The 11,242-nt window shown below is 41.6% G+C and overlaps 1 protein-coding gene and 1 long non-coding RNA gene across 2 annotated transcripts; one reads left to right on the plus strand and one right to left on the minus strand.

Annotated features, from left to right (window-relative positions):
* The first annotated feature begins 1,035 nt into the window (after nucleotides 1–1,035).
* LOC126870269 (uncharacterized) lies at nucleotides 1,036–2,257 on the plus strand. Its single transcript, XR_007691260.1, has 2 exons — nucleotides 1,036–1,777; nucleotides 1,810–2,257. It is a non-coding gene; the product is annotated as an uncharacterized LOC126870269 (long non-coding RNA).
* LOC126870260 (uncharacterized) lies at nucleotides 1,764–3,132 on the minus strand. Its single transcript, XM_050627799.1, has 3 exons — nucleotides 2,302–3,132; nucleotides 2,033–2,150; nucleotides 1,764–1,961 (listed from the first exon to the last, which is right to left on the minus strand). Exons 1-3 carry the CDS (start codon nucleotides 2,527–2,529, stop codon nucleotides 1,879–1,881), a joined length of 429 nt encoding a protein of 142 aa, XP_050483756.1. The 5' UTR covers nucleotides 2,530–3,132; the 3' UTR covers nucleotides 1,764–1,878.
* Between the last annotated feature and the right edge of the window lie 8,110 nt (nucleotides 3,133–11,242).

Genomic DNA, 11,242 nt, shown 5'->3' on the forward strand with positions numbered 1-11,242 from the left:
GATGCGGTCGGCGCCAATGGAGCTCCTTGGAAGAGATAGAGTGAAGGGAATCCTGGATGACCTCTTTGTCACCAGGCAGGACGATCATGAGAAGGGCGCAAAGGGCAGCGTTGATCCGTACGTCTACCGCCTACCGTACGGTGTCACATGGGGCTTTGTGTGTGCTTACCGGTAGCATGCCGATTTACATCAAGGCATGGTTGCGGTGGAAACAGTATGGAGTGAAGAGGCGGATCAACGAGAGCCCTGAAGAAATGGCACATGTTGGGCAAGAAGAAATGAAGGATTTGGAGACGGAGGCAGAGGACAGGTGGAGATTGGAGTGGGCGCTCCACAGCCCTTACAATTAGATTAAGAGACTCGTAGAAGATCTGCTGATCTTCTACAAAATAAGGAGGAGGATCAACTACCATACAGATGCAGATCCTTACGTAACACGGTATCTTTAACTGTTACCGTCATAGGATCGGCAAAGAGTCGCACACCAGCTGTTGGGATTACGGTGCGGTGATGGATGACGCCGAGCATGTGCTAGTTTGGTGCCCTGGATGGACGGAGGAGAGAGCGGAGTTGGAGGTCGAGATTGGTGAAGATTTTAAATTGGGGAACCGAGTCGTTGAGAAGATGGCAGCAGAGGAGCGGCTGTGGAACAGGTTTCATGACTTTTGTACAAAGGCGATGAAATGCCGGCTTTCTAAGGAAAGGGAGGTGGAGGACAGAGGAAGAAGGGAAGGAAGGAGGAGAAGAATGACCGGAGTCGAGGAGAGAGGATAAAGGATTGGGTACGTGGTATAGAGGCCAACCTAAAGTAATGTCGAATGACTGTACCGGGTTGGTGCCTCGAGTACCGTAGCATAGGGAGAATGAGGAGGGGTTTTTAGTGGGTATGGCGATGTCATCTGCAGAGTCTTACATAACCCGGAGACGTGGGTCTTTGGGTATGTGTAAAAGCATTTTCCCCTCCTCCCTAAAAAAAAAGAAGGTTATATGTCCATATCCATAGAACACAAGGTATGACAGCCAACTGAAACAAATGGAAGAATTAACTTCAATTGTTTCAATATAAAACATAATACTACTAAATGTTTATAACAATATTGTGCTTAAACCAAAGGAAGTGTGACAGCGCTCTCATGCAGATAGTACAAAATGTAAAAGAAAAAGGAGAATTACTATATGTGTGTTCTAACCATCATTTAAATACTCAACATGTTAATTCAATAAAATAGTTGAAAGCAGTGAAAGTTAAAAGTATCTGGTGCACAATTAATCATCGCAGAAGGAAGCGTACATGCAGGCATTTCACAGAAACAAGTTGTGGACCCACTCCATAGAACATAGTATACGACTGTCAGCAGAAACGAATGGATAAACTAACCTCAATTGCCTTAATATATATGGAAGAGAATAATACTATTAAAGACTTACAATAATATCTCAATTAAACTAAATGAAGCACGATAACAATCAATAACTGATGCTCAACAACAGACTTACAGTTGGCCAATGGAAAATAAAACTGAAAAAATCAAGAAAATTAATGACATTATAACGAAATAACTCAGCGTTGATACAGTAGTCTTTAATAAGAAGAAATAAAATCAGTTAATAAGTGCAGAAAGAGTCAAGAAATAACTAAGATAGGTTAAGTGAATGACAACGATAATTCACTACTCACATCGAAGAAGTTTATACAAGGGTCAACGCAGTTATGAGAAACCAACTACCAAATTGGAATAAATGTGTACGAAGAATCGAAGTTGATACTACCGGAATGGTCTTAGCAAACAAGAAAAGGTACCTTATAAGTTAACGAGGTCTGTATGCAACCAATCATCGTAGAAGAAAGTGTACATGCAGGAACCCCACGAGAATTGGCTACGGATCCAACTTTGCAAAACATAATATACGACGGTATGAAGATATCGAAGGTAATAAATACCGAGGTAACCAATCATAACCTAAAAAGGGGAAGAATGTTGTAAACCATCTTGGAATAGAAATTGATAATAATAAAAAGCTTGTTACTCACATCTGAAGATATACATTAAAGCCGACACAGTTACAAGAAGCCTACTACCAAACTTAAGTGAATACTTATGGAATACTGAACCAGATACTACCGAAACAGTCAAGGCTGCAACAGGAAACTGGAAAACCAAGGAAATATTCTGACACTATAGCAAAACAATTTGATGCTAACGAAGCGGTCTTAGCAAACAAGATAGTGGACGGACTATTTTACTATACAGATATTTATAAAAAATATAGTGTTTTATATATATCTATATATATACTTACAATTCTAGGATAAGTAAAAGTAGTCCTGATAAGTGTTAGACATGTAACGAAGAACCAGAAGATACCAAACGCGCACCATGTAACCGTTCTAAGTAAAGGACTCAGCGTTGAAGGATTAGAATTGTAGAACCAATAAACAATAAAGATTTTAACTAACAATGTATAGATTAGCACCAAAATTCTATGTAAAGGCGGCAAATTACACTCACAAGGTAACGACAACTTCATAACAAAGAAACAGAAAATAGCCAATAATATAGGAATAGGTTAGAAATTAATCAAGACCGATTAACCGAGTATCATCGATAAACACGATTAAGATAAGAAGTTATTATATTGTACTAAGTTATTATAGTATAATTGTATTAAGTCTGGCATAGAGAAATATGGTTATGTTACGCAGTAGAACTGGTAATAACATACTATGCACATATTACTATCAAATTAATTAAGCGAACACTCTATAAAAATAGACCACTCGAAACACAACAATAAAACAGTGTTATTTATAAATTATAAAATTTAACAATAACACAATCCACATGTTATTATATTAAAATAACACATAGTATATATACACATTATAATGATTACACAAACAATACCATTGTCATTTAAAAAATTCTAACTGCGCTAACATAGAGGAAACTAAGCGACGGACGAATAATTATTTCTGTATTAAACAAATTAAGAACGCGTCACTATACTTTTACTGGAGACATTCACGAGCGACCATCTTAGATTGTCATGAACATAAGATAGCTCTTACACGTGCGCATCGGAATACATGCAATAATTATACACATCAAATAAATGCAAAATAATATTATTCCGACTTCAATTATACGTCAAATACTAAAATAAATCACAAATAATTAACAAATAAATAATAGATTCGACATCAATAAAAATCACCATATACTAAGGACATTCACAGGCGGCCATTTTGGATAATCAACACATATAGTAACTGTTATGCCTTACAAAATAAATTATATTTTCGATGAAAAAGCAAATATTTAATACAAATAGAAGATCGTAACGAGAAAAGAATAAATAATAATTAATACAATATAACACATTATTATATGGTAACAGGAATATTAGAAATTAATAGAAACCAGCCGTGAGAAACAAATCATGAAAACACATTATTACGATTAATTAACATTTTTAAAATTTGAATAAATCCTATGTGTAACTACATTATCAACTACAAATATATATATATATATATATATATATATATATATATATATATATATATATATATATGTCGGAGATGAAAGAACACCGGAGTCTGTAATTGAATAATTGTAGTTATTCAACCCGATTGTAATTGTTCGAGAGTTGTGATAATGAGCTTGGGCTCGAGGCGACAGTCAGTCGCCGAACGTAGCCGCGGTCACGGGATGAACGCTTTGTCTAACAAAGGTATGGAGTAATTCTATAGCTCTCCTTAAAAGAGATATTCGTGGCGACACGCGACAGTAAACATTCCAACGGTTTCTGTCCTGTGGCTCGCCACACGCAGACCCTATTCTTCGAGTAAGATGATTGCCAGATGTCGATGCGTCTCCGCAGTACATGTTCGGCTAGCTCGAGGGCCCGTTATAAATCTTAAGATTTAGTCAACTAAAGTCCTTCAAACAGACAAACAGTCTTTGTCCCAACTACAGGAAAATAGGGGAGACTTATTTTTCAACGAGCGGCGTCTCCCACTAGCAACTTTCCCTCGAGGGCGGCTAGCATCTTTTTCTAACCACCGATATGGAGATTGACCAATTAGCAGCAACGCCAATTTCCCTTACTTTCTGAACGAAGGCTTTTCTCGACGAATCCGATGATCTCGTGTCCTTAGACACACCCCATTATAGTTTTCCTCTGTGGCATCATCGGGGCGGAAAAGACATTCTCGCTCGCGACCTCATTGATGAAAGGAGTAATTCTTTACGACCAGTGAATATTACGCGTCCGACTTAGATTTTGTGAGTACGTTCATCTAGCATCCCGTCGACCGCGGATTCGTTATTGAACCTAGGATCATTGTCATTAGTTTCTCGAGCACCTAACTACCGCGGTTACTTGTCCGGTTCTATAATAATCGTATTTGCACTAGTCAATGTCTTCTCCATTGCATAATGACAACGTGTAACCCAAACGAAGATTCGTTTCACGCCCCTAACCCTAATTCTAATGTAAATATATATATATATATGTCGGAGATGAAAGGAAAGCCGAAGCCTTTCCTTGGAAATTTTGGGAACATCCTCTAGTACCTTAGCCTAGATTTTATTATAGTTGTAATTGCTTAAGATTTGTAATAAGCGAGATTGGGTTCGAGGTGACAATCGGTCGCTGAACGTAGCCACGGTCACGGGATGGATGTTTTATCTAACGGAGGTCTGGAGTGGTTGTATGTGTTTTCCGAGAAATGTGGTTGTGGCGGCATGCGGCCTCGAGAGCGGGCCGAGCCACGTGTGATGTTGCCTCGGAGGTGCCGATGCAATGGGACATACATTGTATTAGTAATCAAAACTCCAGGCAGAAACTGCCTAGCAACGGCGTTTGGAACTTTCTCGATGCTTCCAACGAGTGTGCCTAGCAACGGCGTTTGGAACCTTCTCAATGCTTCCAAACGGGTATAGAAAACAAAATGCAATCGTACAGGGAGAAAAATCTCCACGAGGCTGGCATTCTTGCGACTGCCTTGGAGAGTGATACATCGAGCATTTTCGACGATCGCATTTGCGTCTAAGTTAGTTTCGCTTAGTAAGGAGTTATCCCGGTGACCGTGGATTCGTTTGAACTCAAACATTGCTAATAGTATTATTTAATTTAATTATTCGTAGATCGTATTGTTCATTAGGCTTAGTGTTTGTTAGACTTATTATTAGTTGTACTTATTATTTGTTAAGCTTAGTGATAGACCTGTATATACGTGTAAATAAAATCTCGGCTTTGTGAAACGATGGCTAGTCCACATGAAGAGTCGTCGCGCGCCCAAAATTCGAATCGTGACCCGACATCAGAAGTGGGATCAGAACCGTTTAAAGTGCTACAAGAGCAAATGGTCCTTATGCGCGAGTTAATTCAGACGCTAGCGCACAAACCGGAGGAGCAAAGACCGAGTACGGAATCTAAGGATACAACGTTACCACGTTTTGACCCCGAAGGTGCGGGCGCCGATCCATCCGCGTGGTGCTCTCATGCTGATTTGATTTTGAAAGACCACCCGATGCAAGATAGTGCGTTACTTTCCGCTCTAAATCGCGCCCTAAGGGGTCCTGCTGCGCATTGGCTTTCACAAATGGTGCGCGGTGGAAAGCTTACCTGGCCAACGTTTAAGGAACAATTTCTTTCGCGTTTTGGTGGCAGAGAGACAGCCGCTTCGGCGTTAATAAGGATATCCAGAGAACGACCGTCGGAAACTGAATCCCCGGGAGCGTACGGTAGTCGCCTCCGCTCCATGCTGCAGATGAAGTTGCAAGATCTAACGATGCCCGAAGTGATCAATGCCCTCGCCCTTTATATACTGAGTTCACAAGATCGACGCTTTCGGCGACTAACGCTCGCGAATAATATCAGGACGGAGGACCAATTTCATGATGAAATGAGGATTCTCCCTTACAACGATCAGCCGACATTTTCGCCAAGAAATTCACTAACGGAACCTGAAGCTAAACGAAGCAGGCTATCAGTTCCTCGGATTAAGTGCTACCGCTGTGGTGCTCTCGGACATAGGAGAACGGAGTGTCGCCTGCAAATACAAAAGGGGAAGGAGCAGAATATACGAAACCCGAAGGAAAAACGACCAGCCGCATCGTCGAAGGTGACCTGCTTCAAATGCCACGAGGAGGGACATATCGCGCCTAATTGCCCATCATCGCGGAAAAGAAACTACGATTCCATTGACGAACGCCGGATCGACTCCTGTGTAGTGGAAGCTCCGGCTGGTAGATTAAGCCATCTGGGTGAGTCGTATCCATTTTACTTTGATTCTGGGGCCGAGTGTTCGTTAATCAAAGAGTCCCTAGCCTCGAAATTTTCGGGTAAAAGAATAACCGATGTGGTAGTGATGCGGGGGATCGGGAATACTTGTATTAAGAGTACACTTCAGATTTTGTCCACTGTTTGTATTAACGGTCTTACATTGGAGATAGTTTTTCATGTCCTTGCCGACGATTACCTAAAATACGACATCATGATTGGTCGCGAGATTTTGAGCCAGGGATTCGACGTAAATATCACGCAAAATAGCCTCGTTATTTGTAAAACAAAGGTCGTTAATGCTTGTGGTAAAGTCGCGGAAGATGCGGTCAATATTAACGAGGTTGACACTGATGTGATCGGTAACGACAAAGATCGATTAATCTCTGTTCTCGAAAAATTTAAAGAATCATTCATTACGGGTTTCCCGCGTACTCGCGTCAGTACGGGTCAGTTGGAAATACGGCTAATTGATCCCAACGTCACCGTGCAGAGAAGCCCTTACAGGCTTAGCGAGGAAGAGCGAAGAATAGTACGCGAGAGAATAGACGAATTAATGAAAGCACAAATCGTAAAACCTAGTAATTCGCCGTTCGCGAGCCCTATGATACTCGTGAAGAAGAAGGACGGCTCAGACAGATTGTGTGTAGACTTTCGAGCGCTGAATAAAAATACGGTCGCGGATCGGTATCCCTTACCCCTTATTGCTGACCAAATCGCGAGATTGCAGAGTGCGAAATACTTCATTAGCCTGGACATGGCTAGCGGATTTCATCAGATTCCCATTCATCCTAACTCGACGGAATATACTGCGTTCGTTACCCCCGACGGTCAATACGAATACGTGACGATGCCGTTTGGGTTGAAAAATGCACCAGCCGTTTTCCAGAGAGCCATTTTCAAGGCCTTAGGCGACCTCGCTTATTCGTATGTCGTTGTTTATTTGGACGACGTTCTAATAATCGCCGACTCAATAGATCAAGCTCTAGAAAGGTTGCACACTGTACTAAACACTCTCGTAAACGCCGGATTTTCTTTCAATTTCGCTAAATGTTCTTTTCTGAAAACGTCGGTACTTTATTTGGGATATGTAATTCGTAACGGAGAAGTTCGTCCAAACCCGAGAAAAATACAAGCTTTGAATTCTTTACCTGCACCGTCGACCGTCACACAGCTTAGGCAGTTTATAGGTTTGGCCTCTTACTTCCGAAAATTTATTCCTAAATTTTCACAAGTGATGAAACCCTTGTACGCACTCACTTCTAGTAACAAGCACGTAACTTGGACGGACAGGCACGAAAAGATAAGACAACAGATAATTTCCGTTCTGACCGACGCGCCGGTGTTAATGATATTTGATCCCAATCGTCCCATAGAGCTACATACCGACGCTAGTTCGGAGGGGTATGGAGCTATTTTAATGCACAAAGTCGAAAAGGAAAACAGAGTCATCGAATATTATAGTAAAAGGACCAGTCCCGCGGAATCTAGGTATCATTCGTACGAACTGGAGACACTAGCAGTAGTAAGCGCCGTCAAGCATTTCCGACACTACTTACATGGACGGAAATTCTTAGTAGTTACCGACTGTAATTCTTTGAAAGCCTCCAGCAACAAAGTAAACTTAAACGACCGGGTTTATAGGTGGTGGGCTTATTTGCAAACATTCGATTTTGACATCATGTATCGAGAGGGTAAACGAATGGCCCACGTAGATTTCTTTTCGCGAAACCCCGTAGACTTGAATCGCCGTATGATAGACAAGGTCGCAGAGAAAGAGATTAATCTGGCCGAGATCTCCGAAGATTGGCTATTAGCGGAACAACGTCGCGATCCGCAAATCTCCGAAATCGTTAATAAATTACAGAACGAAGAGCTCGCGGAAGATGTCGCGAATACCTACGAACTGCGATCCGGTACACTTTACCGTAAAATACAACGAAAGGGCAGAACCCTTTGCTTACCCATTGTTCCAAGAGGTTTTAGATGGTCCGTCATCAACCATGTGCATCAGTCAATTATGCACTTAGGATGGGATAAAACGCTCGAGAAGCTCTATGAGTATTATTGGTTTGAGGGAATGGCGAAGTACGTTCGCAAATTTGTCGAGAACTGCCATGCTTGTAGAGTTTCGAAGGCTAGTTCAGGTAAAATACAGGCTGAACTGCACCCTATACCTAAGACCGGCATACCGTGGCATACGGTGCACATGGACATAACGGGCAAGCTGAGTGGCAAGAATGACTCGAAAGAGTATGTCGTCGTCTTGATCGATGCCTTTACGAAATTCGTGCACTTACATCACACACGCAAATTGGATTCGCTTAGCGTTATCAAGGCACTTAAGTCCGCCGTGTTTTTGTTCGGTAGTCCCTGTCGGATAATAGCAGATCAGGGTAGATGTTTCACGGGCCGGGAATTTCAAGAATTCTGTGCAAGCAAACAAATCAAAGTTCATTTGATCGCGACCGGTGCAAGTAGGGCCAATGGCCAAGTAGAACGTGTTATGAGCACGTTAAAAAATATGTTCACAACGGTAGAAACGACCGGGCGTTCATGGCAAGACGCGATCGGGGAGATGCAATTGGCTTTGAATTGCACCATCAACCGCGTAACCAAATCGAGTCCTTTAGAGTTATTGATTGGTAGAGCAGCAAGACCGTATGACTTATTACTACCTGATAACATCGAGGAAAAAGAAATAGATATCTCCAGTGTAAGACAACAGGCAATAAAAGAGATGGAAACTAGTGCTAGGTATGACAAAGAGAGATTCGATAAAACCAAAGCTAAAGTAGATAGGTTTAATCCCGGTGATTTGGTACTACGCCAAAATGAAGAAAGGAACCAGACAAAATTGGATCCAAAATTCAGGGGTCCGTTTGTAATATCGGAGGTCCTGGAAGGAGACCGATATACCCTGAAAACACTGGATGGGAAAAGGTCATACAAGTACAGTCATGACAGGTTAAGGAAAATGCCGGATAGTTGCATTCCTGCGGAGTTGGATGTCTGTTGTGATGACGAGAACAGTGACCATGGCGATGTGAGTACCCCGATCCCAGAGGATCGTAGAATTATATGAGCCCAGGTGCGGCCATGGGATGGAGTTCAGTGCGGTCAGGCACTGGAAGTGACGATGTCACGAAGCTGGGAGCCGGTTTAGTACCGACAGCGACGATGTCACGAAGCTGGGAGCCGGTTTAGTACCGACAGCGACAATGTCACGAAGCTGGGAGCCGGTTTAGTACCGACAGCGACAATGTCACGAGGTTAGAGCTGGTCTAGTACCGACAGCGACAATGTCACGGATTTGGAGCTGGTCTAGTACCGACAGCGACGATGTCACAAGGCTGGAGGCGGTCTAGTATCGGCAGTGACAATGTCACGAGGCTGGAGGCGGTCTAGTGTTGACAGCGATCGTGTTACGAAGCTGGTTACGAACTTTGAGAGTATGTGCGATTCGAAGGATGAGACCCATTTGGGTGTGAAATCGAGAATGGTCCGTCATGTCATTACGACCCGACTGAAAGCACGCAGAATGCAACTGGCACTTTGAATGCTAATCACAATGATACTAATCCTGTTTCCTTTTGTTTTGTTGACGAAGGTACACCCGAGGACGTGTGATAGTCAGGATGGCCGTGTCGGAGATGAAAGGAAAGCCGAAGCCTTTCCTTGGAAATTTTGGGAACATCCTCTAGTACCTTAGCCTAGATTTTATTATAGTTGTAATTGCTTAAGATTTGTAATAAGCGAGATTGGGTTCGAGGTGACAATCGGTCGCTGAACGTAGCCACGGTCACGGGATGGATGTTTTATCTAACGGAGGTCTGGAGTGGTTGTATGTGTTTTCCGAGAAATGTGGTTGTGGCGGCATGCGGCCTCGAGAGCGGGCCGAGCCACGTGTGATGTTGCCTCGGAGGTGCCGATGCAATGGGACATACATTATATTAGTAATCAAAACTCCAGGCAGAAACTGCCTAGCAACGGCGTTTGGAACTTTCTCGATGCTTCCAACGAGTGTGCCTAGCAACGGCGTTTGGAACCTTCTCGATGCTTCCAAACGGGTATAGAAAACAAAATGCAATCGTACAGGGAGAAAAATCTCCACGAGGCTGGCATTCTTGCGATTGCCTTGGAGAGTGATACATCGAGCATTTTCGACGATCGCATTTGCGTCTAAGTTAGTTTCGCTTAGTAAGGAGTTATCCCGGTGACCGTGGATTCGTTTGAACTCAAACATTGCTAATAATATTATTTAATTTAATTATTCGTAGATCGTATTATTCATTAGGCTTAGTGTTTGTTAGACTTATTATTAGTTGTACTTATTACTTGTTAAGCTTAGTGATAGACCTGTATATACGTGTAAATAAAATCTCGGCTTTGTGAAACGATGGCTAGTCCACACGAAGAGTCGTCGCGCGCCCAAAATTCGAATCGTGACCCGACATATATATATATATATATATATATGTCGGGTTATCATTAGGATTTAAATCAAGTAATGTTTCTTCATTTGAATTAGCCATTGTTTTACAAAACAGAGAATATATTTACACGAATAAACAAGATTTTACAAAATATTATGAATAATGAATTTTATAAATGATATGATTGATTAACAAATGATAAGTTAAATTAATAATTAGGTTAAAGAATAATAAGTTTTATCGAACAATAAAAGGAACGAATAATATATCTTACCAATTACTAATTTAACGAATAATAAAAATTAACGATTGATAAATTTTACAAATATTGAATTTAATTTACGCTATTAACAATGATCCGGGGTTCAAACGAATCCACGGTCAACGGGAAAACTTTAAACAATTTTATAACACAAAAATACGTTCGCTGAATCACTCGGTAAATTACTCGATGTATCACTTTCCAAGGCGATCACATGAATGCATAACTGATTAAAATCTTTTTCGTTATACGA

The sequence above is a fragment of the Bombus huntii genome, chromosome 10, assembly GCF_024542735.1.
Source record: "Bombus huntii isolate Logan2020A chromosome 10, iyBomHunt1.1, whole genome shotgun sequence".
Lineage (NCBI taxonomy): Eukaryota > Metazoa > Arthropoda > Insecta > Hymenoptera > Apidae > Bombus > Bombus huntii.

Bases quoted from the DNA above. Each gene is read 5' to 3' on its own strand.
- LOC126870260 (XM_050627799.1), bottom strand. From the start codon at position 2,529: ATGAAGTTGTCGTTACCTTGTGAGTGTAATTTGCCGCCTTTACATAGA. The intron at 2,151-2,301 runs GTAAGTATATAT...TTGGTTTTCCAG, and splicing joins CTTTTACTTATCCTAGAATT to TTTCCTGTTGCAGCCTTGAC. The intron at 1,962-2,032 runs GTGAGTAACAAG...TCCCCTTTTTAG, and splicing joins TTTAATGTATATCTTCAGAT to GTTATGATTGGTTACCTCGG.